The sequence below is a fragment of the Chinchilla lanigera genome, unplaced genomic scaffold (assembly GCF_000276665.1).
Source record: "Chinchilla lanigera isolate Chin_1 unplaced genomic scaffold, ChiLan1.0 scaffold00006, whole genome shotgun sequence".
NCBI classification, from domain to species: Eukaryota; Metazoa; Chordata; class Mammalia; order Rodentia; family Chinchillidae; genus Chinchilla; species Chinchilla lanigera.
Window position 1 is genome coordinate 115205 of NW_004955407.1, and position 27953 is coordinate 143157.

General features: G+C 36.9%; 1 protein-coding gene across 1 annotated transcript in view; it reads left to right on the top strand.

Annotated features, from left to right (window-relative positions):
- The window catches only part of Gabrr3 (gamma-aminobutyric acid (GABA) A receptor, rho 3), a 45389-nt gene extending 17436 nt beyond the window's left edge, over positions 1 to 27953 (top strand). The window contains exons 4-9 of the mRNA XM_005375489.2: positions 2043 to 2266; positions 6381 to 6463; positions 7504 to 7644; positions 14120 to 14272; positions 22808 to 23004; positions 27651 to 27953. Of these exons, the coding sequence (XP_005375546.1) occupies positions 2043 to 2266; positions 6381 to 6463; positions 7504 to 7644; positions 14120 to 14272; positions 22808 to 23004; positions 27651 to 27953 (1101 nt within the window). The remainder of the gene's footprint in view (positions 1 to 2042; positions 2267 to 6380; positions 6464 to 7503; positions 7645 to 14119; positions 14273 to 22807; positions 23005 to 27650) is intronic.

Sequence of the window (27953 nt, forward strand, 5' to 3'; positions counted from 1 at the left end):
CTGTATACTTAATATTTTTATTTATAGTAATTCTTCAAAAAAACCTAACTGGATGAAAAATTTCAAGATGCATAAAAATTCCTGAAACATCTTAAAAAATCTATGACTCATTACATCTTATTTCTGACTATAAACTCTTCAACTGGTAGTTGTTCTAGTTTTTACCATTATCTAATCTGATATTTATTTCAGTTCAATATAGGTTAAGCTAAACTTTCTTCATTTTGCCACCACTCCCAAAGAAAACAAATTCATGCCAGTTAAATTCATTACTAAAAAATGCCTGATCCAGAAGGTTTTGACCCTTCCTTGCCCAAAGACAGTTGTATTACTAGTACTTCCTCATACTTGTTATATTGCAGAAACAAGCATTTATTTCCCTTCTTTTGCCATAATACTCAAGTCATCTCTGAATGACCCAATTGGTATCTAAAATTCTCACCATCTATTTCTGTAGGCTCTAAACCTGGACATCATCTTTATTCTCAAATAACTTTACTACCAGGTATTAGATAAAACTGTATTAACTATGCTCAATTTGAAAATGCTTTCTAATTATAAGTGATATTCACCCAACCCCCAGAATTAGCTTTTTAAATTTCTTCACAACCTTTCTTTCCCTACTCTGAATGCACTTTCAGTATCTTTAAATTTTGTCTCATTCTACTCCCAGCATGCTGTTCTGCCTGGCCTCATGACAGTGCCATCCAACATGACAGTGATGTATCACTGACATACACCAAGTTTGGCTATTTGACTTCATAAGCTCAGTTTTAGCTTCATAAGCTCAGTGTTTGTCCAGTGACCTTCAGATCAGACTGAACAATTCATTCTAAAGATATGCTTATTAAGGCATCCTGCAGTAACCCACACAATTCCCTGTAGGATAGTGTTATGTATAATGAATAAGTCATTCTATTTATTTGCCCTTACTGTAATACAAAATTACACATGGCTAATGCTTCCAGACTAATCCAGAGCAATAATACAATGTATTTCTATCCTGAACATAGTAAAAACAAACTAGTTCACAATTAACTTTCCTGAGACATATCCTTTGTATAATAAATACCAAAGTTTTATTATGTGGATTGCTTCAAGAAAAGATGGGTTTTTGTTGAGAACTAAAGACTGTAAGAGGCAAACAACTGGGAAAAGTAAAACACACTGTCACTGCCCAGAGCCAGTGATTTGGATCAAGCTAGCAGATTTTCTATTACAAAAAAAAAAAGATTTTCTATTCAAAGAACTAAAATGTTAACCATAATATCTGAAAGCCAAACAAATGCTAATATAGTTTTTCATCTCAACTTTATATCCTTACCCCTAAAACGCATAGAATAATTCAAATCCCCTAGCACTACTTAATGAGAATCCCTGGGAACTAGCTTCTAGGACATGTATCATCTTAACAAAAGTCACAGGTGATTTTTTTTTTTTTTTTTTTTTTTTGCACAATATACATGACAACTGCCTTTCATTTTTTTTTTCCCCTGTCTTTAGCTGAAGAACATCACTGTCTATTCCAGGACATCCGGCCACTTGCTTCCCACTAATTATAATATATAATATATCTGGGTTTTTGGAGGATTGTAGTTTATTCAATTTAAGTGACATACTTTAACAAAAATAATGCAAAATTATGAATGAGAACAATTCTTAAAGTGAATATTTATCTAGGTTAAGACAAAAATCACATAAATTAATGGACAAATATTGGAGTTTTATGTTCTGAGATCTCTTCAGGTTATATACTAGAAAGCTTACATAAAAATGTTCCCTATTGATGTCCTGACTACTCTTTTTCCCATTTGAACAATCTATAACTCCTAGAAACTGTTGACATTAACTGGATTCCACGTGAAGGAACTCAAAATTTAAGCTCATTAGCTTCACATTGCATTTACCTGGAAATACAATATGTACCATTCACTTACAAATTATTAACACCTGTGGGAACTGGTCCCGATTCTCATAGAGCAGTGATGATCCTCAGCCTCATTCCTGCTGGTTTTGATTGTTCTCTTTTTCTTTCTGCCCAGGATTTTACAATGACTTTTTACCTCAGGCATTACTGGAAAGATGAAAGGCTCTCCTTTCCTAGCACAACAAACAAAAGTATGACCTTTGATCATAGATTAATTGAAAAGATTTGGGTTCCAGATATCTTTTTTGTCCATTCTAAAAGATCCTTCATCCATGATACAACTATGGGGAACATCATGCTGCGAGTCCATCCTGACGGAAACGTCCTCTTCAGTCTCAGGTGAGGACGGCTCTCTGCTGCCTTTGGTTTCCTTGGCCTGCAACCATCCACACCAAAGCCGAGGGGTCTCTTTAGACTGAACTTACAACACTGCTATCCATTAAAAAGGTTGAAGACTGGGAAACAAGCAGAAGATGTGATTCTCTTGGTTCTAATATCCAAATTTTAAAGAATAGTTTCTAGTTCTAACTATACTCTGGACATATGGTGGTTGGACAAATAGAGTAGAGATGAGCTGTGAAAAATCCTTAAATGTGTAGCACACAACTTTACAGGCATGCAAACCTGTTTCTCCTCAGCACCACACCCCACTGCAACCTGCTGGGGTCTTGCACTAGCTATATAATTATCTTAACAAACACCTTTATTTTTTATGGGAAACCAGTCATTATCCATGCTAGCACTAATTTCCTCACTTCCTTTTTCTTTTTTCTATTTTTTATTTAAAGCAACACTCCTTGTTTATTGTCCCATACTTTCTTTTACCCAAATGAATCCTATAAATACTGATTAGCCTATAATAGAGATTCTAAAACTGGTAAATACAATCTATTTTATTTTATTTTATTTTTTATTTATTTTAAAGAGAGTAGTAAAAGAGAAACAAACAAACAAAGAAATAGAACAGTAACAGCATACCTGGCAGGGGAGATACCATGATCACAAACAATCTATTTTAAATGACCTAGGAATCTTAGAAATATTCTGTAGTAGGCTGAAAAATATAAGACCCCAAAAGATTCCCACATTGTTATCCATGGGATCTGTGAAAGTTATCATATATGGCAAAAAGCATACTTGCAGGTGTGATTAAAGTTCTTAAAATTGGGAGGTTGTCCTAAATTACTTGAAGGGTCCTGAATGCAATCATAAGAATCCTTATAATAAGAAGGCAGAGGAAAAATTTATACACACACAAGACCTGGAGGTAATGTGACCACAAACCAAAGAATACTAACAGCTACTAGAAGTTGTAGGGTTTGTTTGTTTTTGTTTGGTTTGGTTTGGTTTGGTTTTTTCTGGTACTGGGGATCAAACTCATGACCTTGTGCTTGCCAGGCAGGAGCTGTGCCTCTGAGCTAAATCCCCAGCTCCTAGAAGTTGCAGGGTGAATGGATCACCCCAATAACTCCTAAGGGAGCAGGGCCTTTGTGACACCTTAATTCTGGCCCAGTGATACCGACTTTGAATTCTGGTCACAAGAATTGTGAAAGGATAGATTTCTCTTGTATTGAACCCCAGCTTTGTGGTAAGTTGTTATACTGGCAACACAAAACTGATATACATTCTTTTTGCTCATTAAAGATATCTTGCACATTAGTAAAACTCTGTCTCAAAATTTAAAAAAAAATTTTAAATGTCTGAAATGCACCTTGGTGTAAAGGCCCTGGCTTTAATTCCCAGCATTAAAAAAACTTACAAAGGTGCTGTTGCCAGCCATTCTATAAAACCTATAAGTGTTTTTATAAATGCAGTTAATGAAAAGCACTATTTCAGTCAGACTTTAAATCAGAGACAACATAGGACTCAGAGGTACAGGACTCAAATTCACTAGGCACTGAAGCCAGAACAGCGGTATCTGGCCAAGAAATCAACTGTTTAAATTTTGTTTGATGTCGCTGTATACACAGGACAGCTAACATAGTTGTACTACTGACTTTTATTGCTCCATTGAAAGGAACAATTAATGTTTAAGTGTTTGGTCAATCTTACCTGCCTGTATTTGTTTGAGTAACCAAATTGAAGATATCAATATAGGGGCTGGGGATTTAGCTCAGTGGCACAGCACCTGCCTGGCAAGCGCAAGGTTGTGAGTTTGATTCCCAGTACCAGAAAAACAAACAAACAAAAATAAATAAATAAATGAGACATCAATATATAATACAACAACCATTGTTAGTTTCCTATCACCTTGTCTGAGATTCTGTATTGCTTGTATTGTTTTTGTTATTTTCTAAATATATGTGTGTTTGTTAAGATATTTTTGTTATCTTTAAAATAAAAAAATAAATTGTTTGGTGAAGGGATGAATAGTAAGCATAAACTTGGTAGGTTGTTCTTGCCTTACACATCCTAAGAAAAAAGATTTGTCCCTTGCCAGGCTCTTGAGAGATAAGCTCTAGTTGCTTAGACTAACCTACTTTGTAAGGGCTTTTGCTTACATAGAATCCAGGGGCCATACCAGATGATCTATACTCACAATATGGCTCATGGTGAGGGCTTGAACCACGTGGTTTAACCTTGACCTTTCGAAGGAGCTGGAGACTAATGTCAGCCACATGGGTGATTAACCACGACTACATAGTCTACTCGCAGCTAAAGTTTTTTATATCAAACCTCCCTTGGTTCTCAGTACTTTATGCATGTGATCAGTGAGAGAATGGAACACTTTAATTCCACTAGAAATGGGAAACTTGTTCCTGGTCTCTGATTGATCCTGTATTTTTTTCCCATTTTAAATTTTAACTTGTTCATTATGGTAAAGGTAATCATGAGTACAACAGCTTTGCTGAGTTCTGTGAGATTTTCTAGTGAGTCATGGAACCTGAGTGACCCTAGAGATCCCAAACTTTAGGAGGACTCAAAACTGTACTGGCACAACTCTTCCATCCAAGAACAGAGCACATCTAAGTCCAGAATCAATTACCTGGTTCCACACTTGATTGTGATATCACCTGGCCACCTAGCCTCCTTGATCCTTGTGACCATTAAGCTTAATTGTCAATTTGATTGGCTTGGAAGCTGCCTAGGGGATTAGTAAAGCACAGTTCTGAGTGTGGTCCAGATTGGTCATGCAGGTGTGACCTTGGGTGCTATTTATAGTCCCTGGATCCTTCCTCTCTGGAACTGTTCTCATTCTTTCCTTCTCAGTTGCCATGAACTCAGCATCTTTGCTTCATTATGTATTTCTACCATGATGTTTCTGCCTTGGAGCCAGTTGAGCATAGACCTAACTCCCAGAACCCATTAACCAAATTAAATCTCTCCATTTTAAATTGTGGGCGTCGGGCTGGGGATTTAGCTCAGCGGCAAAGCGCCTGCCTGGCAAGCGCAAGGTTGTGAGTTCGGTTCCCGGTACCAGAGAAAAACCAAAACTAAAAACCATAAATAAATAAATAAATTGTGGGCGTTAGGTATTGTGTCCCACAGATAGGAAAGCTCACTAATATAATTGTTAGCTTTTTTATATGTAACATGAAAAAGATGAACTGAATGACCTCAGAGGTCCCTTCCAGCTTTCACACACTAGTAATACACCACCACAGATACAGTTTGTTTACACAAAGTCATCCAGATATGTTCCTAGCTTGTCATTTTGATGTGGAACTCAGCCAACAGAAGTTAAAATGTTTCTACTTTTCTGATTAACTCAGGGCACCACGGGCAGGAACATCTGTTGCCTTTGTTTTTACCAACTTGCTTGGGGGCTCTTTATGAACCTCTGATCTGCTATTGTGGTACCAAAGTTTCTACTTTGAGGCAAGATCATAGTACAACAGACTCTGTCTGAAGCCAGGAAAATCTAGACTCTAAAATCTTAAGGAAAAAAAAAAAACCAAGAAAACCTCATCAATATGTGAAACTTTTGACTTAACAGCAGCACCTGAATTATGCATTTTGTACATAGATCTATGATTAATATGCTCTGGGCTTTTTCCTCACTACTGGAAAGAGAATTTCCTCAAGAAAACTTGCTTTATGAAGGAAACTCTTACCGATAATGTATTTACCACAATGGCAAACCTTTATTGCGAGAGGCTATTAATGTTTGGGTTCTTCCAAAAGCAGAAAATATTTCAATCTATTTTTAAAAATCTCAATTTGAAATGTACACTAGGGCCAGGAAATACAGAGGGGACTAGCCACAAAATGGTGAGGCCAAAAGCAATAACGGGATCTGGAATTTACTCACTAACCATGTCTTAAGCAAGTCATCTACCCTACTTGATTTCTTTCCTTCTACTACACATTTTTGGACAGAAGACAGTAGCACCTGTTCTGCATTATTCTTGATAGGCACACAAACAGACAAACAATAAAGAAGCTTCAATGTTGCTAATGAGGCCATATGGTTAAATGATCTGCAGTTTTCTTTTTCTCATTCCTTTTATAGGATAACAGTTTCAGCCATGTGCTTTATGGATTTCAGCAGGTTTCCTCTTGACACTCAAAATTGCTCCCTTGAACTGGAAAGCTGTAAGTCTTACTGCCTGATGGAGTGAGTACACATCATCTGAACACACCATCACATACTTGCCAAAAAACAAACATGCTCTTAGCAAGAATCTTTCATATATTTAAAATCTTGATATATTTTTCCAAACATCTGTGTTTTGTTCTGTTCTATTTTTGCTTTGCTCTTTTTTTTTTTTTTTTTTTTTTTTTTTTTTTTTTAAGGACATGGATGGTTTTCTCTCAAAGTTTAGAAAGGGGAAACTTTGATAAGAACATATTCTGCAGTTTCCACAATGGTTATGAAGGAACAGCTCCCTAAAATGGTGCATTCTTCTAATGTTACTATGTAGATCTGATCCAGACTTTCCACATTTCGATAGCTGTGGAATTCATGTTCTCAGATGAGTCACAATTTCCATTAAGTGTACATGGGTTCCCTAGAAAAACCCAGCTCTAGGCATAAACCCCATAAGCAAAGGCATTTGAGTCAGCTCCCAGACAATTGCTCTGACCCATCAGCTATTTTTGTTAGTTGTCTTAAAAGCTGACTGCAAGGGGTTTTTTGCAATTTGGCCAAAATACTAGGAATTTCAATGGACATTTTCTCCACAGATGTTCCTCTCTAATTTCATTAGAAAGTTCAGTTTTGGAAGAAAATTCATTATAAACTGGCCTTATGGTGGAATTTCCTGCAGTAGAGATACCAAAAGAAAGGGCCTAAGGACATAAAGTTGCCCTGGGACTGTGAGCGATGCTGTGGAACCACACTGAGGCCTGGCTTGATGTTGAGTGATAATGCATTCAGGCAGAGGAGCAGCTTTTTGGAAAGTTTTAACATAACACGTAGGCATAAGAAAAGCCCCACACTGTATCAGTCATAAAGGTCTAATGTTTAGAGATTTTTTTCTTTGTGAAGGTAAAACTTTTTGACAAAAGTTTTGACACCAAATAGATATATGCTATTGAATCAGGCACTGGATATACAGAACTGTACTGGTTACATACCTCATAAATTCAGAAGTGCTTGTTGCAATTACAGGAATGCTATTGTCTTGTTTTAGATGCTTACAATGAAGATGATCTAATGCTATACTGGAAACATGGAAACAAATCCTTAAATACTGAAGAGCACATTTCCCTTTCTCAGTTCTTCATTGAGGAATTCAGTGCTTCCAGTGGATTAGCTTTCTATAGCAGCACAGGTACAGCATTTTATGTGGACTATTGATTAGTACTTACACAGTTCTGCTGTTTGCAAAGTACCTCAACATATGAATGGAGCTGAATCCAAACAAGCGATCCATTTCACTAATAACATCAACCCTCTCATTTTATAGACAGCTGCTTCCACATTTCACTACATTACTTCTTTCCTTCTTGTGAAAATGTCTCTAACTAGACGCCCTGCTTTCCTCTTTGGCACCTCCAATCTACTTTCAGTACAGCACGCAGAGTGATCTTTTGAATCATAAGGATCATAGTTTTTTCCTGCTTAAAATTCTTCAGCTTTTTGCCTTTGTACTTATAACCAAATTCAATCTTCTCAACATGATCAACTTCCTGCTTACTGCTCTGAATTCTCCCGGGACGCCTGTCCCTCCATCCTACTCCCCTACTGGCCTTATTACTTGTCCCCACACAACCCCATCTCACTTTGTCTGCAGGTCTCAACTGTGGCCTTCTCTCCCTCTGCCTAGAATACTTCCCCTACCCCATCTTCTCATGACGAGCTCCTTCTTTCATTCAGAAGTTTGTCCACATATTTCTTCAAATAGGGTTTTTTCTTGCTTAAAATAAGCCTCCCTCGTCACAAATACTCATTTTTGTCTTCAAAGCACTTATGACTACTCCAAACCTGAAGTATTACAATACTTTATAGTGTAACCTTTTCCTTAGAAAGAACACAGGAAATCTGCCCACCTTGCTGACCATTTTTCCTCAGCTCTCAAGTGCCTAACACAAGACAGATATAAATAAATAAATAAATAAATAAATAAATAAATAAATAAATCAACCAAATGAATTAATCAATTAAAAGCATCACTGCACCAATAGAAAATCCATTCAAAATCAAGTCTATATTATATACTATTTACTGTGATGGCTATATTTTTACTTTGCAACATTCACATAAGACACTTTTAGAAGTTGTATTTCATCCCTGTCAACTAAGATTAGAAGCTTTCTCAGCCTCATTCCCTCCACCACTTCCTGTCCCCCACCATTAATCCCATCATCACACCAGTTGCTAGTATTCAGCATCATTTATGACAGATAAAATATAATTATGGCTCATTGAAGCATGTGCAGGCCAGAGATTTTGCCCACAGAAGCCCTGAAGTTCAGAGCTGTCCTGACCAAATCCTTCGGCACACTCAGTTCTGATTGTAGTGCTGCTTACTATTCGTAGACCTCTGAAAGAAGTTACAGAATTGTCTAATATCCTGCATGTTTAAAAGTAAAAACAAGGTTTACATCTCAGAGGAGCTAATTGACTTTCTAGGACCAATAATGCTTTGACAATTAAGATCCAGAAGAAACATTCTATTTCACACCAGTGTTGGCCTAATTGCTTATGACTTAGCAAATGATATTATTTTAATCATGTTTATTGCCTTTTGCATATATAAGTAATACGCATTTATATGTTTTGATCACTGATATATCCTTAGCTCATTGAAACTGCTCAAAGTCATCTTGAATAAATGCATAAATGGTAGATAATCTGAACTCATAACAGGGCAAAGAAGGCTTTGTTAATCCTATCTCATGGAGATAACGCCATTATTATATTTCTTCTGTTCTTCTTTCTCCTTTTCTTTTTTTATATATAAACAAATATAGATATATATTTTGTCAGGATTTTTAATATTTTTAGTCCTATATTAAGTTAAATTAATATATAAAGTAATATAGACAATGAACAATTATATACATGAAGTATGATTTATAATTATATTATATAATTTTATTACTATTTCTATAATAAAGTAACCTTGACACATGATAAATTATGAATAGAACTTTGTAATGTTTAAGTTATATGAAATGATACATATGAAGCACAGAAATCCAACAGCATTATTTGCTGCACAAAAAGTATAAACATAATATAGGAATGATATTTCTTCAGATTTTGAAGCCTAAGAGCCCATGAAGATATATCCATTTTCTTTAAAAGAAGAGGTGAAATTTCACTTGCAGTGATTGCCAACTTCCTAAGCCCCACTGGATAGGCTCAACACTAATTGATTTTTTTTTATCCTCTTCTTGTCATATTTTAGAATCTATGAAAAGTAAGACCAAATACTTAACATTGAAAATATTATTGCTGGGGCTGGGGATTTAGCTCAGCGGCAAAAGCGCCTGCCTGGCAAGCGCAAGGTCGTGAGTTCGGTTCCCGGTACTGGAGAAAAACCAAAAAAAAAAAAAAAAAAATTATTGCTTATAAGACGCTTTTAAAGATTTTTAAATGAATAAGAAATCCTTAACATTCAAGTGTAGTTACATTTTCAAGAAATAAAATTGGTTCCTGAGTGAAACAAGAAAAGAATAGAATTAGGTCAAATGTATAGGTCTATGTAGCATGAGATGGAGAGTTATTCATAACAATTTTTATTTACAATGTAATTTACAATGAAGATAACAATATGTAATACAACAACCATTGTTAATCTCCTATCACCTTGTTTTGAAATTCTGTATTGTCTTTATTGTTTTGTTTATGTCTTTGTTTTTGTTATTTTGCTTTTGTTTTCTCTTTAAAATTAAAAAAGTAACTTACAGAATATATAACACAGTCTTACATTTGTTATTGAAGAAAATATTTATACATTTAGGTGTATATATGTATTGGTGTGTGGGTGTGTGTCTGCGCAGGTGTGGGTGTGGATGTGTGCATGTGTGTGTCTGTTTTAAAAGTCTAGAAATATTAACAAAAGATACCTCTGAGAAACGGGTATGTATCGATTAGCTTTTACAATTTTACTTCACACTTTGTGTTTTCAAATTTGTTAAAATGTATGCATTTTTAATGAGAAGGCCAACAATGGGCCCTGAGTAGAAAAAAAATGCAAGAGTAAAGCATTTTTGAAGTTATGTTTAAATATAAAATAACTGATCAAATCTAGGTTTATTTAACTATTCTGAAGGTTCTAGAAAGATCACTTTTAGACACATTTCAGTTCACAGGTGTATGATAACTCTGCCACACATTGCCCATGAATTGTCAAACATGGTTTTCTGAGAGTCAAATTCAAATATCTTTCTCATCTTAGAATCCAGTTTAGATATATTTGCTGAGTCAAAAACTATTTTTTATATTTTTTCTTCATTCCTATCATTACAACTACTAACCATAACTAACATTCTCAAATCATCTACACACAAAAAATCTATGTATCTGGCTCTAGCTTTAAGAGCAAGAAATATAGTTAGTTTCTATTTTATAGCTGAAGTTTCATTCTTGGCATTGCCTTCTCTAACACCATTGCCAAACCCTGTCACTAGCTAGTAACATCAACAAGTAGCGGAGGGTTTCTCTCCTCACTCTTCTCAATGTTCCTCAAAGTCATACACTGTAGATTTACAAAGGAGAAAGAAATTACTCTTGCCCCCGATGGACATATTGAATAACTACTCACTATAATAGTGCAATATATTAGCTAACGGTGCAAGTCTTGGGAGGAGACTGCTAGAGTTCAAACCCTGTCCTACTACTTATTACTAGCAGATCTTAGACAAGTTGCTCAATTCCTCTAATCCTCAATTGCCTCATCTTTAAATGAATTTCATAACACTCTCTACCTCATAGGGTTGTGAGGATACATGAGTTAATACAATTAAACAACTTATAAAACTTAAAATGTTCAACAAATATTAATGATATTTGTCATCATAAAATTAATCTCTATCATCTCCATGTTCACCAACATTGTCATCTTGACCCTTTTAAAACAGTCTGTCACCTTTGTATGAAAATGCCATTGAAAGTGACGGCTGGTAGGTGTGAAATCCTTGAATCCTGTCTTGGGACTAACTCTCCGTTTTCCTGGATACTGCTTCTCCAGCCCTCTCCTTTCTTTCTTTATTTTTATTTTTTAATATTCATAATCTCTCTTTCTTTATTTTTATTTTTTAATATTCATAATCTGTTCTTTCATTTTTTCTGAAACATCTGACTATGTAGTTCAGTCTGGCCTTGCACTCACAGTGTAGCCCAGGCTGACCTTGAACGCTCTGCAATCCTGCTGCCTCAGCCTCCCAAATGCTGGGATTACAGGTGTGCCCCACCACTCCACACTTATCTCTGTCTTCAGTTTCCCTTCTTCCTACCCTGTGGCAGCCTGATGAGGACAGATGGGCCCCACACACCCAAAAGTTGGTTCAGATGTCAAAACTGGTGATGCCATACATATAATAAAAGGATACAAGGCTGGGAATATAGCTCAGTGACATAAGCACCTGCCTGGCAAGCGCAACGTCCTGAATTTGATTCCTGGTACCAAAAAAACAAAAAACAACAACAACAACAAAAACCATGAAAAGGCTACAAAGAGATTCATTACCCATAGGATGGGCTTTCCTGAGAAAACAGCTCAGCTCCTGACCGGGTCTGCAATGGCTTAAGAGAATAGGAAGGTTGGCCTGGGATTTTGTGGTGGTTGGGAGTGGAGATCAGGGGGTTCCTTATGTGGGGAAGGCAGGACTTGCATGGTTTAAATTTCTCACAGTTGACAGAAGAGTCATATTCAGGAGTTTTGTGGGGTTTGTTTGTTTGTTGTATTTTGATTGATTTTTTTGGCTTGCCTGGATATGAAGAGGCACCAGAAGTATAATTTGAGAGTTTTCAGCAGCCAAAATCATCAAATATGGAGTTAGAAACTCTTCTAACACTTCCCACAGTGAGGGCTCCACATTCTTTCCAGGACAGTGCTACCCCTCCTGGTAGGCAAAGGGGCCCCTGGCTGCTGCTTCACCTGCAATAGCATCCCCAGTCTTCCCTTCTTGGAAGAGCTATAGGACAGCAGCATTTCTCCTTCCTGATACCTTGCCTCACCTCAGAAAACATCATTTGTCTCTGGAAAATTAGGAGTAAAGAAAAGATACAGGGCTGAAGGTGTAGCTCAGTGGTATAGCACCTGCCTAGTATGCAGGAGGTCCTGGATTTGATTCCCAGCACTGCAAAGAGAGAGAAAGAAGAGGGAGGGAGGGAGGGAAAAAGAAAACAAACTGAACAGGAATATTTCTTAAAAGATGAAATATTTTTGTTGTCTTATTTAATAAGTAATATAACCTAACAATTACATATAATTTACATTGTATTGAGCATTATAAATAATATGGAGAGGATTTCAAATGTACATGAATATGTAAATAGGTTATGTGCAAATACACCATTTTACATGGGAAACGAGGTTTCATAGATTTTTATGTATTAGAGGGTCTGGGACAAATCCTCTACAGATACAAAAGGATCACTTAAATAGCATGTTTATGAATTACTTTTACAGATATTCTTTGTTTCTTTTAACTACATAATAATTATGTGAAGCTATAAGGGCAGATTCCTGTCATATACTACAGCCATAATAAAAATGCTTAATTGCATACAATAATAAAGTGAGTGACAAATACAATACGATGAATAGCTCAAAAATGTATATTTTAATTTTAGAGTATGTGTCTGCTGTATTCTTCAAATAAATATACTTTAAAACATATGTATCAACTGACAGGGAGAGCATCTTATTCCTCAGAAGAAAGAAAGGCTAATGATAACTTGGTGGAGAATAGAAGGAGAGGCCGACAATTCAGTGTGGGTTGGTGTGTGGTGTGTGTCTTATTCCAAATGCCTACATATTTACTTTACCCAATCAATAGTTTTGCCTTCTTGGGTTTCCTAAAAAGTTACTACAAAACTACCAGAAGAATTCTATAAATTTGCAATACCTATGACTTTGTTTTATAATTTTTAGAGTATAATCTCTAAATTTTAAATAATTTCATTTCAAAATAAAATGCACCTGTAGAAACACTAATCTTAGAAATTATTCATAAATGTGTATTTGTATTTCTATTCTCTTTATTATTCATTGCTGTATTGTAACAAATATTTAATTAGATTGGCACTTTGGTTACCATGTAATAAAGCAAGGTAATATCAGAAATGTGTGCATGAGACTCCTCCTCCTTCACTCCCTCTTTGCCTAATCCCAGGTTAAAATCCAATAACTCAACAGTGCCTTTTCTTTCAGAGAAAATGTTTCCCTCCATTTGTTATATCTAAAATGGCTTAATTGAATATTATATGTAGTCACTGGTCATGTGTTGAAGACTTTCCTTCTTACAGAAATAATTCAACAACAATGTATCTTGGAGAAAGGTCTTTAAAGACCACCCACACGATATAATTACCCTTCATCCCTGAACCGCAGGTATGGACGTTAAGGATGGATCTTTGAGTTAGATAATTAAGCATGCTGTAGTTCAGGTTGTTGGACTGACAGTGGTAGAGTACCAGGGCCAAGTGCCACCTAAGGCCAGAGAAACAGAGTTCAATGTGTCAAGTTCCATGTCCCCTAAGAGTTCAGTGGCTAAATAAGTGGGGTTTTTCTCTAAGAGTGGTATTTCCCAGAAGCAGCCTGTCCTAATGAAAACCTTGGCTCTTTCTCGTAGGTTGGTACTATAGGCTTTTCATCAACTTTGTGCTACGAAGGCATATCTTCTTCTTTGTGCTGCAAACCTACTTTCCAGCTATGTTGATGGTGATGCTCTCTTGGGTTTCATTCTGGATTGACCGAAGAGCTGTTCCTGCCAGAGTGTCTCTGGGTAAATAAATCCTTCCATACCTTGTGAAACACTAGTATGGGAGGAAGGCCAGGGGAAGTAAATAAAAATGAGGGAAACACAGTGAGGAAAAGAGAGTGTTGGTTTAGTAGGTATTTAGAGATAGACTTTAAACTTAAAGTATTTATCTTGCCAGCTTCCAGTGCAAATTATAATTGTGCTCTTTCCTTGGGAAGCAAAATTATTGGGATGAAGGCTATACCAGCTGGCAGATCTGCAGCTGGAGGATAGTAAAGAAAGAAGGGTAGAACTAAGAAATATAAATGCCCTGGCTGTAAAAAGCTATCCCTTTTCCCCGTCGAGCCATACCATCCCCCTTACTAAGTCCTTTTAGCTTTGCATGACAAACCTTTACATCATAGAAGGAAGAACCTTTAGACTAATTCACACTAGTCTGTTGGTGTCTTAATACATTTGAGGGGAAGGGTGGATTACTGAATTTGAGAACGTAAGTGCTGATTAGAAATTAGGGCATAACACAAAGGCCAAAATCAAAATCAACCACAGCAGAATGTTAGGTACTGCAGTACTTTAGTCAGCCAATTTCAGGTGAAGAGACATTGCCCGCCTTGTTAAGACACCACACAGACATGATTGTCTACTCCATCTAGCATATTATATGCCACTGTCACACACACTGATTTATGGGAACTTTTTCAAACCCACTTAGCAGTTATTGAGTCCTTACAAAGTGGAAGGTGCCAAGCTAAGTATTTAGATGACAATTAATGAGAACCCAAGGGTAAATCCCACATGCCTTCCTGGCTGGTTCAGGGCAGAGCTGCCTCATTTCATCTGATTTTGCTCTTTTGCCTGTAACGATCTATCTCAAGAGAAGATTGTGAGCAGTCCTTCACAATCATGGTAATTATCACACAATTTATTCCAGAAAGGATGGTTCCAAGTTAATATTCACAAATTATATGCGTACTTCAAAAGATCGTTTGAAAGGCATAAATTATTAATATTAATAATTTGTCCACCTCTTTCCCATCTTAAAAGCTTTAGTCTGCAAGCATTTGAGGCTTGAATATCTTCAAGGAAAAAACACCATCTGAATGAGTAATTATTTTGACTGTGTCTTTACACCAGAGCCTCTTGTCCTGACCTTAGCACCAAGTGGAGTAGCAAAGAGCCACAGGAGAGACGGAGGGCACATTTCTAGCTCTAGAGCCAGGCTGAGAAAGGCAGTCAGTCGCTAAAGGTTCCTGCACATGACTCTCCATCACATTCCTCAAGATGACTGTGCTGCTCTTGCCCTGTGAGAGTGACAGCTATAAGTTGCTAGCTTCATGGCAGACTGAAGTGAACAGAGACACCGGAAAGGCTACATTTCAGTCATTCTCCAGATTCTGTGCTCTTGCATCCACATCTCATCTCTGGGAGATGGGAAGTTTCTGCACACATTTAGGTAAAATAATATAAAATTCAAAAGTGGCACCCTCCCTTTTTTGTTAACTTAAGGGAACAATGGTACTCCTAGAATACTGGTCAAAACTTTTTAAAGATTCTTTTTGTTTTGTTTTGTTTTCTGGTACTGGGAATCAAACTCACGACCTCGTGCTTGCCAGACAGGTGCTGTACCACTGAGCTAAATCCCCAGCCCCTTTAAAGATTCTTTGCACTCTTCTTTACCCAGCCTTCCAAATGGGATGCCACTCACTTCCTGGAAGTAAAGTATAGCATTCCCATCAAATCAGGGCCATTAACATTTCCATCCCTTGTCATTACTTTGTGTTTACAGCCTTCAAGCTCCAGTCATGTAGTTACTCATAAAAAATAGAATAGACTATTGTGAACTAAGGCCCCCACTATCTTGAAAAACAAAACTTACTACTTCTATTTGTGTTGAATGTCCATTGTCCATGCCTCTTCCATCCGGTCTCCCCGCTAACTTCCCAGCCTCCAGTAATCACTGTTATAATTCTGATTAACTTATTTTAATATCCACATAAGAGGGAACAGGAAATATGCAAAATTCGTCTTTCTTTGCCTGACATTTTCCTGCAAATAACATGACTTCATTCTTCTTTACAGCTGAATGATATTCTATTGTGTATATATACCACATTTCTTTCTCCATAAATGTTGTACCAATGTATTTTCCCACCAGAAGTATATGGAAATTCATATCCTTGCCAACATTTGTTTTTTGTCTTTTTTATGGTGCCCATTTATGGGATATGGTGATAGCTCATTGTGGTTTTGATTTGTATTTCCCTGAAGTCTAATGAAATTAAGCAGTTTTTTATCATAAATATGTTGGCCATTCAAATTTCTTTCTTTCTAGAAGTATCTATTCATATCATTTACTTGTTTTTAAAACAAATAATTTGAGGACTTTTTTTTTTATATATTATGGATAGTGATCCTTTGTCAGATGAATAGTTTGTAAAACATGTTTTACCATTCTGTAGGTTATCTGTTTCCTCTGTTGATTATTCTCTTCAGTATATAGAAGCTTCCTAGTTTGGTATTATTGCTTTTATCTATTTTATTTCCTATGCTCTGCAGGAGTTATCAAATAATCATGGCCCATACCAATGTCTTGAACTGTTTCCCTGTATTTTCTTCTAATAGTTGCATATTTCAGGTCTTACATTTAGGCAACTGGATTTTTGTTTTTTTGTTTGTTTGTTTTCCGGTACCAGGAATTGAACTCATGACCTTGCGCTTGCCAGGCAGGTGCTGTGCCGCTGAGCTAAATCCCCAGCCCTTAGGCAATTGGATTTTATCTTTGCTTCTTCAGTCTATTGTAATAGGTTTTGGTTGAAATATAGGGAAAAATCTGACTTTATCAAATATGTGGTTGAAAAATGACTAGTATTTTTTAAATGACTAGTGTTTTGGGTCTTTCTGGATAATTTTGTCTTGGAAACATGACTACTAATTTGAGTTTTTCTAGATAATTTGAGATATTGACTCATACCCAAATTCAAAAAGGAATAGTTTCTCGAAGGTTATTTGCAATGTTAAATCTGAAATAACATCAATTTTTTCTATTATGTTAGATTAAACTCCACCAGTCTATCTTGTACTTTGAACAGATAGATCTTTTACCCACTGCACTGGTCATTTGGAAAATACTGATTTACTGAATTATAGAGATCTCTAAAAGATTTTTGTAATTCATTATGCAACATCAAAAGCACATTAAGTACCACCACTAATTACTCATGAGAAAATGTTAAGTAAGAAGATGTTCATAAGTGATGTAGATAAGTTTGGTAAAATTCTAGTTTTGCTTGGAAAGCTTAAATCATATAGTTGATAACCATCAATAATTATTTTACTTGAAGTAATAGGCTAGATTGGCTTTAAGAAAATGTTTGCCAAATGCTAAAATCTGGATGATCAATTTGTCCTCAGTTTTTCTTTTGAGTAAAAATGGTGCTCCACTTTTAAAAGTGTCTAGCTCACCTCATGACCCCATTCCCTGAGTACTTTTCCTTATGACAGCCTTTCTGCTTTGGTATGCAGGGCACTTTGTGTACATTTCTCATTCCATGACCCAAAATGCTAAAAAGGCACATATTCAAGAACTACACTTTAATAAAATTAGTAAGTTTTACTGCCTTTCCTTTTCATGTAAGTGCTGGGACAGGAAAAACAGTGGTGATTGGTGTGTTTGGTGCTGCTGCTTTAGATTATGCTGAGGTAATGGCAGTTTTACCACCCATTGCACCTGCACTGTCAGTGCAAATTTTGACACAATGACAAAACCAAAGAGTGTCTGAGACTGCAGTCAAATTTATTTTTACTACACAGAGTCCCTGAGAAAGGTCTTGAGGAACTGTAGTTCTCAGGTATTTAAACCTTTACAATCTTCTCTCTAAAGTGTGCTTAACATTCTTACTGTCTCCTTTTTCATTTATTCTGTCCTACCCAGTGCAATGACCCTGCTAAATTTCCCTTGGATTTTTCTAATAGACCTATCTGCCCACGGTCATCATCCAAGACTCTGTGACACCTGACCCACAGGAACTTGGCAGCAAAAACCAGCCTGTGCTCTATGAAATGCATAGTTTCTGGTGGTGAGCACCAGAGCAAGAGGCACATTTTACTGACGTGCACAAAGCAGTAGCATACACCTGCAATTGCTTCTTTTACCTCCTGTTCTTGGTCCGGTCCAGTCATACTGCCTTTCTATTTCCATTAATAGTAAAAATATTTTCAGTTACTTGAAGGTAAACGGAGATTCTTCCTCTCTGCAGGAGAACTGCTTGCAGCACACTATTAAGGGGAAACAACCTCAGTAGTTCTAGAAATGATGCTTGTCTGTCCTACAGCTGTCAAACTTGTCAAGAAACCTACACACCATGCACAGCCAAAAGTGCCTAATAAAACACAACGACGAATATTTTTCTCCATACTATCCTTAACTCACCCCATAAGTGTACTTAAAAGTTAATGTCTGGAAGTTGCAAAGACTCAAAGGAGCTGAGTAAAATGGCCAGACTAAATATTTTCTTATAACACTTCCTAACTGTGCATAGCAGTATCAGTAGGTGGGAAGATAATTTTCTAACCTCAACACATGACCTTCCTCTAACTAAATAGTCACTTCATATAATTCAAAACTCCTTTCTTGGGAAATTAACTTTAATGGATCTGGAAGGAATACTATTTGTCAAGATTAAAGCATTTCCAAGGGGTGGCTCGGAACATAGTATGTTTAATGTAGCTGCAACAGTACTCACTTCAAGTTCTATTGCTTTTGGAATTTATGTATCAGCTTTCTCATCACTCCCCCTGCCCAACAATCCCTCCTCTCTGTTCTCTCATTCTTTTTTCTCATTTTAAACAAGGAAAATCTAAAATACTGATTTTCAAAATAAAGTTGTAATAAGTTAGTTGGGCTAAGCAACTCTGAAAGAAATGACTGAGAGTTTATTTTTCCCTGGAAACTTTACATAATTTTTTTTTTTTTTTAGCCAAGTAGTCATCAGTTCCAAATATATCATGAGACACTCTCGTGTGTACACAGTTTTAAGTCTTTGTTCTCCTCAAAACCTTCATTTTTTCTATAGCAGTACCACCACTGATTGCGCCACTGGAGTTCTGAAACCTTTATTTTGTCTGCTAAGTCCACATTACTGTCTATCAAAAAATGAAGTTTGATCTCCCATATCTCAGAAAATCAGTTAAAAAAATTTAAAATTTTTTTGAATTAATGGAATAAACTAAATAGGAATGTTAGTCCAGGATTCCTTTAGTATGTGATAGTGAACGTCTAAAGGGATTAAGAGTTTTTGTCTTTTTGAAACAGGGTCTCGCTATGTAGTTCAGGCTGGCCTTGAGCTCACTTTGTAGCCCATACTGGCCTCAAACTTGCAGCGATTGTCCTGCCTCATCCTCCTGAGTGCTGAGATTACAGGCGTGCGCCACCACGCCCAGCTAGCAAATATATTTTGGAGTCAAAGAATGAAAACAACATACACGCATGTGCATATTGATGATTTGAGCACTGTCAGTAAGAAACCTGGACTCAGTGAGACCTGAGTTCAGTGAGACCTGAGTTTTATGTTACAAACTAGAACTTTATTTATGTTTCTTATTCTGGAGTACATATCAAAGGTGAGATTCTGGGTTCTCCCATGGTGACTGTCAAATTACTAGGTTGTGTTGGTCTTCATGCTATAAACTAAAAACTTCATCTGAAATTGAATGACCCTGTAGAGTTGCCACTATGTTTGATATGGGCCCCCTTAAATGAGAACTTCACAGAATAACTAGACAGAAAATAGAAAGAATTTGGTGAAAGCTGTTCACATGCTGTGTCTGTACACTTAGGAGTAAAATCTTCCCACTGTTTGGGACTCCTCACAGCTTGTAAAAATCATGAAAGATTTCATTTGCACCTCTCTAGTGGGAAGATAAGCAATAAAATCATGCCAGCTAGTGTACATTTCAAATATTTACAAGACCATGCTTTCACTCTATGTAGAACTCTTACAATATCCCTTTGAGAAAGGAGTGTAGACATGGAATGTTCCTTCCCACAGACAACAATGTATTTTTAAATTTTTTTATTAGTACATTTGCAACTTGCACAGTTACAGTCATCTTGGGGAGTGGTTTCATGTGGTTTGTTCATTTCACCCCTCTTCCCTTTCCTCCCCTCTCCCTCCTCCTCAGGTTCCCTTATCTACTTTTTTGTACTTGTTGACATTATTTGTATTAGGCCACGTTATGTTATATAGTGTTTGTATTAACTGAGGTTATTATGTTCCCCTACATGGCACATCTCTATTCTTATTTCTCCTGCCCCTCCTCCTCACCCTACACCCTTGTTCCCCTGAACCACTTCTCTATTGCAAGAGGTCCATCCCCGTGTCCCTTTCTATCCATCCTTTATCATTTCCTTTGTTTGTACTTTGCCTCACTCAAATGAGAGATGCCATATAGTATTTAAGCTTGTGTGTCTTATTTCACTCAACATTATATTTTCCAAGTGCACCCACTTTCCTACAAAATGTCTCAAATGTATACTTCTTTATGGCCAAGTAGTATTCCATTATATAGATATCACATTTTCTTATCCAGTCATCTGTTGATGGGTAGAAAGGCTGCTTCAAGGATTTAGCTATTATGAATTGTGCTGCTATAAACATTTGTATATATCTATCACTATAGTATGATGTTATACTTTATGGCTAGGTGTCTCCCCAAAGCCTTGTGAGGTCAGGGTGGATGGGCTTTTTTTAAGGCAACGGAATCTAGAGTCTGTGATTGGTTCATTGTCTAGTGCTTGGGGTGTGAGTGCTACACTTGCCCTAGGGCAGGTAGCCTACATACAATGTAAGGGAGGAAAAGAGGCTCACTCCTTTTGTTCTTGTTGCTTTGCTGTTTTCCACCACTGCCATGAACAGTTGGTTGCTTTCTATCAAGCCACCCTGCCTTGGAGCCAGCTGATTATAAACTGAAACCTCCATACACTGTGAGCTAAACAAACCTTTCCTCCTTAATTTTGGATGTCAGGTATTTTGTCTCTGTAATGAGAAAAGTAACTAAGACATAGGACTTAAGCTCTCTGGGGAACATACTTATCAGGAGGATAACTAGGTTCTATGGAATTTCTAATTTCAATTGTTGGAGAACTCTCCATACTAATTTCCATAACAGTTGTACTAGTTTGCATTCCCACCAACAATGCAGGAGGGTTCCTTTTTTATCACATCTACACCAACATTTGTTATTGTTTGATTTCCTAATGATTACCATTCTTTCCAGAGTCAGACGGAGTCTTAGCATTGTTTTAATTTGTGTTTCTCTATTGGTCAGAGATATTGAACATTTTTTCATATATTTGTTGACTACTTGTCTTTCTTTCTTTGTGAAGCATCTGTTCATTTCTCTTGCTCATTTCTGGACTGGAACTTACATTTTAGGTATTTTAATTTTTTTTTAAGTTCTTTGTATATTCTAGATATTAGTCCTTTGAGGAGTAAGTGGCAAAGTTTTTTTCCCATTTCTATAGGTTATCTATTCACTCTACTAATTAAATCTTTTGCCATAGAGAAGCTTTTTAGTCTTTATAACTTCATTTGTTGATTTTTGCTATTTCTTTGTTTGTTTTTGTTTTTTGGTTTTTCTCCGGTACCGGGAACCGAACTCACGACCTTGCACTTGCCAGGCAGGCGCTTTGCCGCTGAGCTAAATCCCCAGCCCCCGATTTTTGCTATTTCTTGACCCAGCAATTTACTGAAGAAACTTCAGAGTCACTTCTTCCTCCACTAGCTCCCAGAACCTGATCTCTTTGCCTCTGATGCCTATACAAGGGAATAAAGAGAAACAGAGGAAAAGAAAAGGGAAAGGGCATCAACTCTGAGAAGAGAGGAAGGGAGAAGGGCTGGGGAAGGAAGGAAGGGGGGATGAGAGGAACTGTCAACTGGCATTTAGCAGTTGCTCAGTAAATGTTTACTAAAGACTGAGCTTCCAGTAGCACATGTGGTCTCTGCAGTTTCATTAAGGAGGGGTAAAGAGAATAATTATGGCCTCTGAGTGTTCTTTTTGAGAGAAAAATACAGAGAATAGCAATCTTCAATGCTGCTAAAGATCACTGAGAAACAAGATCCCCTTGCAGCATGAAAGTGTAAAGGTCACACAAAGATAATTCTCTTAACAATAAAGGTTGTGAAATAATGGGGAAAGTTAGGGGAAATGACTTTGAGATTTCTTTCTCAGAATAACTTTTAAAATATTGAACACATTTCTTTTGGGGGATGGTTAGAAGAGGCCCATCTGAGGGTAGGATACAGACATGTCAGGCTCTGTGTCTCCAGATGGAAGAAAGGACATTGTGGGCAAGAGCAGTCAGGGCAAGAAAAAAAGAGGGAAAGAAAAATCCAACGAGAGCTTCTTGGTGTGCAGGGTTAACATGCAAAGATTCCCCCTGCCACCAACTGGATCACCAGACTAGTGCTATTCTGGAAATGCACCAGCTGCTGGGACTCTGAACCAGCTCGGGAAATGGATGGCTATGTCACTGACCTTGTCACTATTCTTTCATGTTAGGAATCACCACAGTGCTGACCATGTCCACAATCATCACTGGCGTGAGTGCCTCCATGCCCCAGGTGTCCTACGTCAAGGCCGTGGACATATACTTGTGGGTCAGCTCCCTCTTTGTGTTTCTGTCAGTCATTGAGTACGCAGCCGTGAATTATCTCACCACAGTGGAAGAGCAGGAGCGATGCAAGAAGAAAGGGAAGGTACCACTCTGCTTTGACTATGAGATCCCTTTTGGAATGCGACACTTTCTGTGCTGTTCTCTAACCCTCTCCTGATGATTCTACAAGCTTTTGTAGTAGGCCCATGTGCTCTGGCAAGATGCAAGTTTACAGGATGGTGACAGTGTAATGTTAAACTTTAATCTCTGTTCTGTGCTGACTGGTTTCTCCATATCCTCATCCATCTTCTCAGGAGTTTTGTGTTCGAAGGGTTACTCTCAACATGATCCTCTCCCCTGCCTATACCTGCTTGAAAAGAGGGGTTGGTATACCTTTCAAGAGAGTGATGATGATAATAATAATAGTTAATACGTAATGAGTGTTTGTTCATATATATTGGCATTATGCCAGTCACTTAACGTATGTTGTCGTATTTAATTCCCACAATAACCCAAGAGATCAATGCTTTATCACCCTCATTTCATAAAAGCAGAATAAGGACAGACAAGGTCAAACAGATAAAGAGGAATCAAGGTTTGCTTTTAGGTCTCCTTGACCCAAGGCTGTGCTCTCAACCAGCAAACGCTGTTTCTCAGGATTTATTTTTTCCCTTCTCTCACTCAGAAGAGTGGAAAAGCAAAAATGGAGGTTCTTCTCCCCACAATATCCTAGAATTAAGGTGCCTTCTGGGCTCTTGGTGTCATTACATTTTTGTGACATTGCTTAATATGGTTACATGCTCTCTGCTTCATTTCACAAAGATTGTGGGACCCAGTCCCACTTCTAATGAGAACTGACCTAAGATATTGTACTTTAGGAACCCAAATGATTAACATTTATTCATTTGCTAGCCTACATTTGAGAGACTCTGTGTGTGTATAATTTTAGTGAAATATACTCACATTGATTTAATTCTTACATACCCAGAACTTTATTTAATATATTTTAATTTCTAGTGATAGCACTTCATATCTTCATAGTGATTTTATGTCATCTCTCCATGTTGAAGCTTCATATCAGCTCCCCACTGTAGGCCTTGGCAAGATGATCATCTCTGTTTTAAAAAATGAGGAAGCAGAATTTTATTGAAGTAAACTGCTTTGCCAAAAGACTCACAGCCAACAAAAATGCTGCTATAATCCAGATCTTCTGGGATGCTAACTTCATCGTCTCTTTTGCTATTGAGTTGAACCTCTTATAGAAGCTGCCTGTTTCATTACAGATGCTTCCATTGCTCTTGTTGACAACATGTGGCTGTGTATCACACACATTCACACAGTAGGGTGCTGTGCAAATGTGAGAAAACCGGGATTTCAGACCAATGTGCTCCAATGGTACATACACATCACCACATTCTCATCAACATGTTGACTGCCTGGCTGGGGTATAACTTAAGAATGTGCATTGCTAACAAGCTTGGGGTGATGCTGATGCTGCTAGTCCATTATTCACTCTGCAACGAACAGTGATTTGGATAACCTGTAAAATAAAAGGGGACTCAAAAACATGAAAAGAGGGAAATCATTTTTCTTGTTTTGACTCAAGGATTAGTTAACCCAAGAAACAGAACCTTAAGTAATCTTGGCCATCTCCAGCTAGTCCTTTGCCTCCCACATATCCACATTTTCCTGCCCTTATCTGCCACACAAATGTTTTCACACTGTCTGATATTTTTTAATTTAGGAAGTTACATACAATTTTTTTGTGTACCCAATGAAGAATTTTTTGAGTTAATAACCATCTTCTTTGATAAATTTTGGGAGTTTTTAATTATGTTAAGATACACATAACTTGGAATTTACTATTGTAACTATTCTAAAGTATATAGATCAGCAATGTTAAGTATATTCAAACTGTTGTACAATCTCCAGAGATTTTTTTCTTGCAAAACTGTATTCTGTATCCATTAAATAACCCCTCATTTTCTCTTCCTCCATGGTTATCTCAAAGAAATGTACTACTTGACATTCATACATCATAAGAATAAAAGAAAAAGTGATTCAGAGTTAAAAAGGAGTGATGCCATGAACCAGCATGGCTCTCCCAGATCAAAAACGGTGAGGGGATTTAGAAAATAAAGGCAAGAGACAAGAGCTGAGGTCAGGTGGAGAGGCCTCTTTCCAAATGTGAAAAGAGGACTACACAATCACTGCAGGGGCATTTATTTACACTTTTGCAAAGCTAATATCACAAAATGTAAGATTGCCTGGTGACTAATGACTGAATTGTCAAGGCAGGATGCTTTTCTCAGGACCAAAGTACTTCCAGCTTTCATAGTTCCTAGAGAACGATGCCAAACTGAGCTCTGCCACTTCCCAACATTGTGTTTTAGGCTAAGTCTCTTAAACCTCTATTTGCATTCCCCAAATGGTGTAATTTCTTACCTATTTTTCTCATGGGGCTGCTGTGAATGTTAAATGATACAATAAATGGTGCTTACGCTTTTCACAAAATAAGCAATTTAGGATTCTCCCTGTTAGGTTAGTCTCCTTTCACATCATTTTGAAGAACAGACATGGACAACAATATGGATTCCAAAGTCAAAACTCAAAAGGGACTGGGTCACACATGCTAGTTCTTTTCCCCAGACACTGAGAGGGTAATGAATGATGGATAGTAAGGAAGGTCTAAATGCTAGGCCAGTGGATTTCCTCCCTATAAAGATATGCAGTCAGACAAAACTCCTTTTTTACCACCGCCACTGCCACCACTATTAACCACAACCACTAGCAGTACTAACCATACTATCATCCACCATCACCATCACCATTACAGAGACAAAACACCACCATCACCCATCACTACCACCCCACGAAATACTGCCTCCTCCACCTCTAGCATAGCACACATCCTCCAACCAGCCACAAATACTAAGAACCAGTAGAATACTGAGACCTTAGAAAAATTTTCCCTCATGTTGACTCTCACCTAGGAGGGAGAAAGGAAGCTATTTTTTTCTTATTCCTTATCCAAATGTTTCTTTAATTCCAGGACATAGAACTTAGTCTGAAACAGTCAGTCTATAGTTTAGACAAAATATACCTTAATAGCATGCTAATATATGGCCTGCAATGAAAAATTAAAGACCAGTTCTAATTCTGTTGGACAACTGACAAAAACCTGTAAAAAACTGCAGCCTTATGGTAACTTGTAGGCTGCAAACTTTAATCAGTTACATAGATAATTCTAAATTATCATAATGGAGAATGAGAACCCTTGTTCTGCAAAGATTTTTTTCTTTTAATGCACTGACATTTTTATTCTGATAAAAATAGTGGATGGCTCAGCAGTGTTCTGGGTATCTCAGGAAACCAATTAACAAGACTACCTACTTTTCTAGTGTCAGATCCATAGTTGAATACACTAGTAATATCAGCTGTCTCAAGTTACTTATTCACCCTGATCTTTTTGCATTTTATTTAGTCCATTTTCATTTTATTATGAAAATCTCAGCAATTAAATAAAAGTTCAATGTACCCCAATGTATGAATTCCTGGTTAGTGCACTGACTACACAAAATAGTTTCTATTTCTTTTGAATTCAGTCAAATATTAAGTTTTTAAATTGTTATGACCCAAATACAAGTTTTAACAGAATTTACTCTGCAGCCTCCAATTTGAATTCTGAATAATTTCATCTAGAGTACCCTCTTCACATTTGCCCACTTTTCAACTTCCCTATAGATCAGGAAATGTTTTTGTTTTCACAAAAAGCAATTACTAACAATTGGTTCCTAGACACTGCTCTATGCTAGTGAGAAGGTCAATCTCCCCAACAGTAAAATCTGAAACAAAAATTCTGGTTTAGATCCAATCCAATCCAATCAGGCACTGGAGCCAGAAAACACTGGTAATTTTCTTTCTTTTTTGTGTGTGTGTGTGTCAGAAATTGAACTCAGGACCTTGAGCTTGCCAGGCAGGCATTGGCAATTTTCTACTTCAGAATAATAAGCAAATTTTACATTTAATTGGTCTATGTTATCATCACTTATAGATAATTTTAAGCAAAAATAAGAAGGCCTGGCTAATTTGCACGTTTTAAAAAACAGCTAAAATCATTCCCTTACCAATCCCTAACTTAAGCATACATATGTTACCAGATGCAATTATTCTTTTTTGAACAAAAAACTGTACTGACTAGGCAGACTGCTACGTTCTCAAGGAGGAAAAATAAACTAAAAATCAAATCCAATTGGCTCATAGTGATGTTCCAGTAAATTATATTCAACTTCAACTCATAAATTAATGGCAAACAGTTCATACTACAGAGAAATAAAGACAGTAACATGCATCCACTATAACAATCTGTCAGGCTAGGAATAAATTAGAAAACATTGACTTTATAGTTGCATAACTTTCACTTTTATGATGCTTAAATACCTTTATGGAAATAAATATAAAATTCATTACTAAATTAAGATCTATAAGATGGGAGCCAGGGATTTAGCTTATTGGTGTAGTACCTGCCTGGCAAGCATGAGGTCCTGAATTCGATTCTTGGTACCAAAAAAGAAGATCCATAGGATGATGTTTTCTATTTATTATTAAAGTGAGTTTTAGTCAGACACCAAAGGCAAAACCAAAATTCCATTAAGAAGTAAAACATTTTTAGCATTTATAAAAACCATTTTTAAAATTTGATTTATATTTTTACTGTAATTCCTATTCATAAAGCCATATTCTTGACAGATTTCTGGAATGTACAACATTGATGCAGTGCAAGCCATGGCCTTTGATGGCTGTTACCATGACAGTGAAACTGACATGGACCAGACTTCCTTTTCTCTCCACTCTGAAGAGGACTCTACAAGAGGAAGAGCCACAGGCAGCCCCAGCACAGACTCATCTGAGATAAAGAGGAGGAGATCCTTCGGAGGAAATATTGGTAGAATCATCCTGGAAAACAACCATTCCATTGATACCTATTCTAGAATTTTATTTCCCATTGTGTACATAATCTTTAACTTGTTTTATTGGGGTATATATGTATGA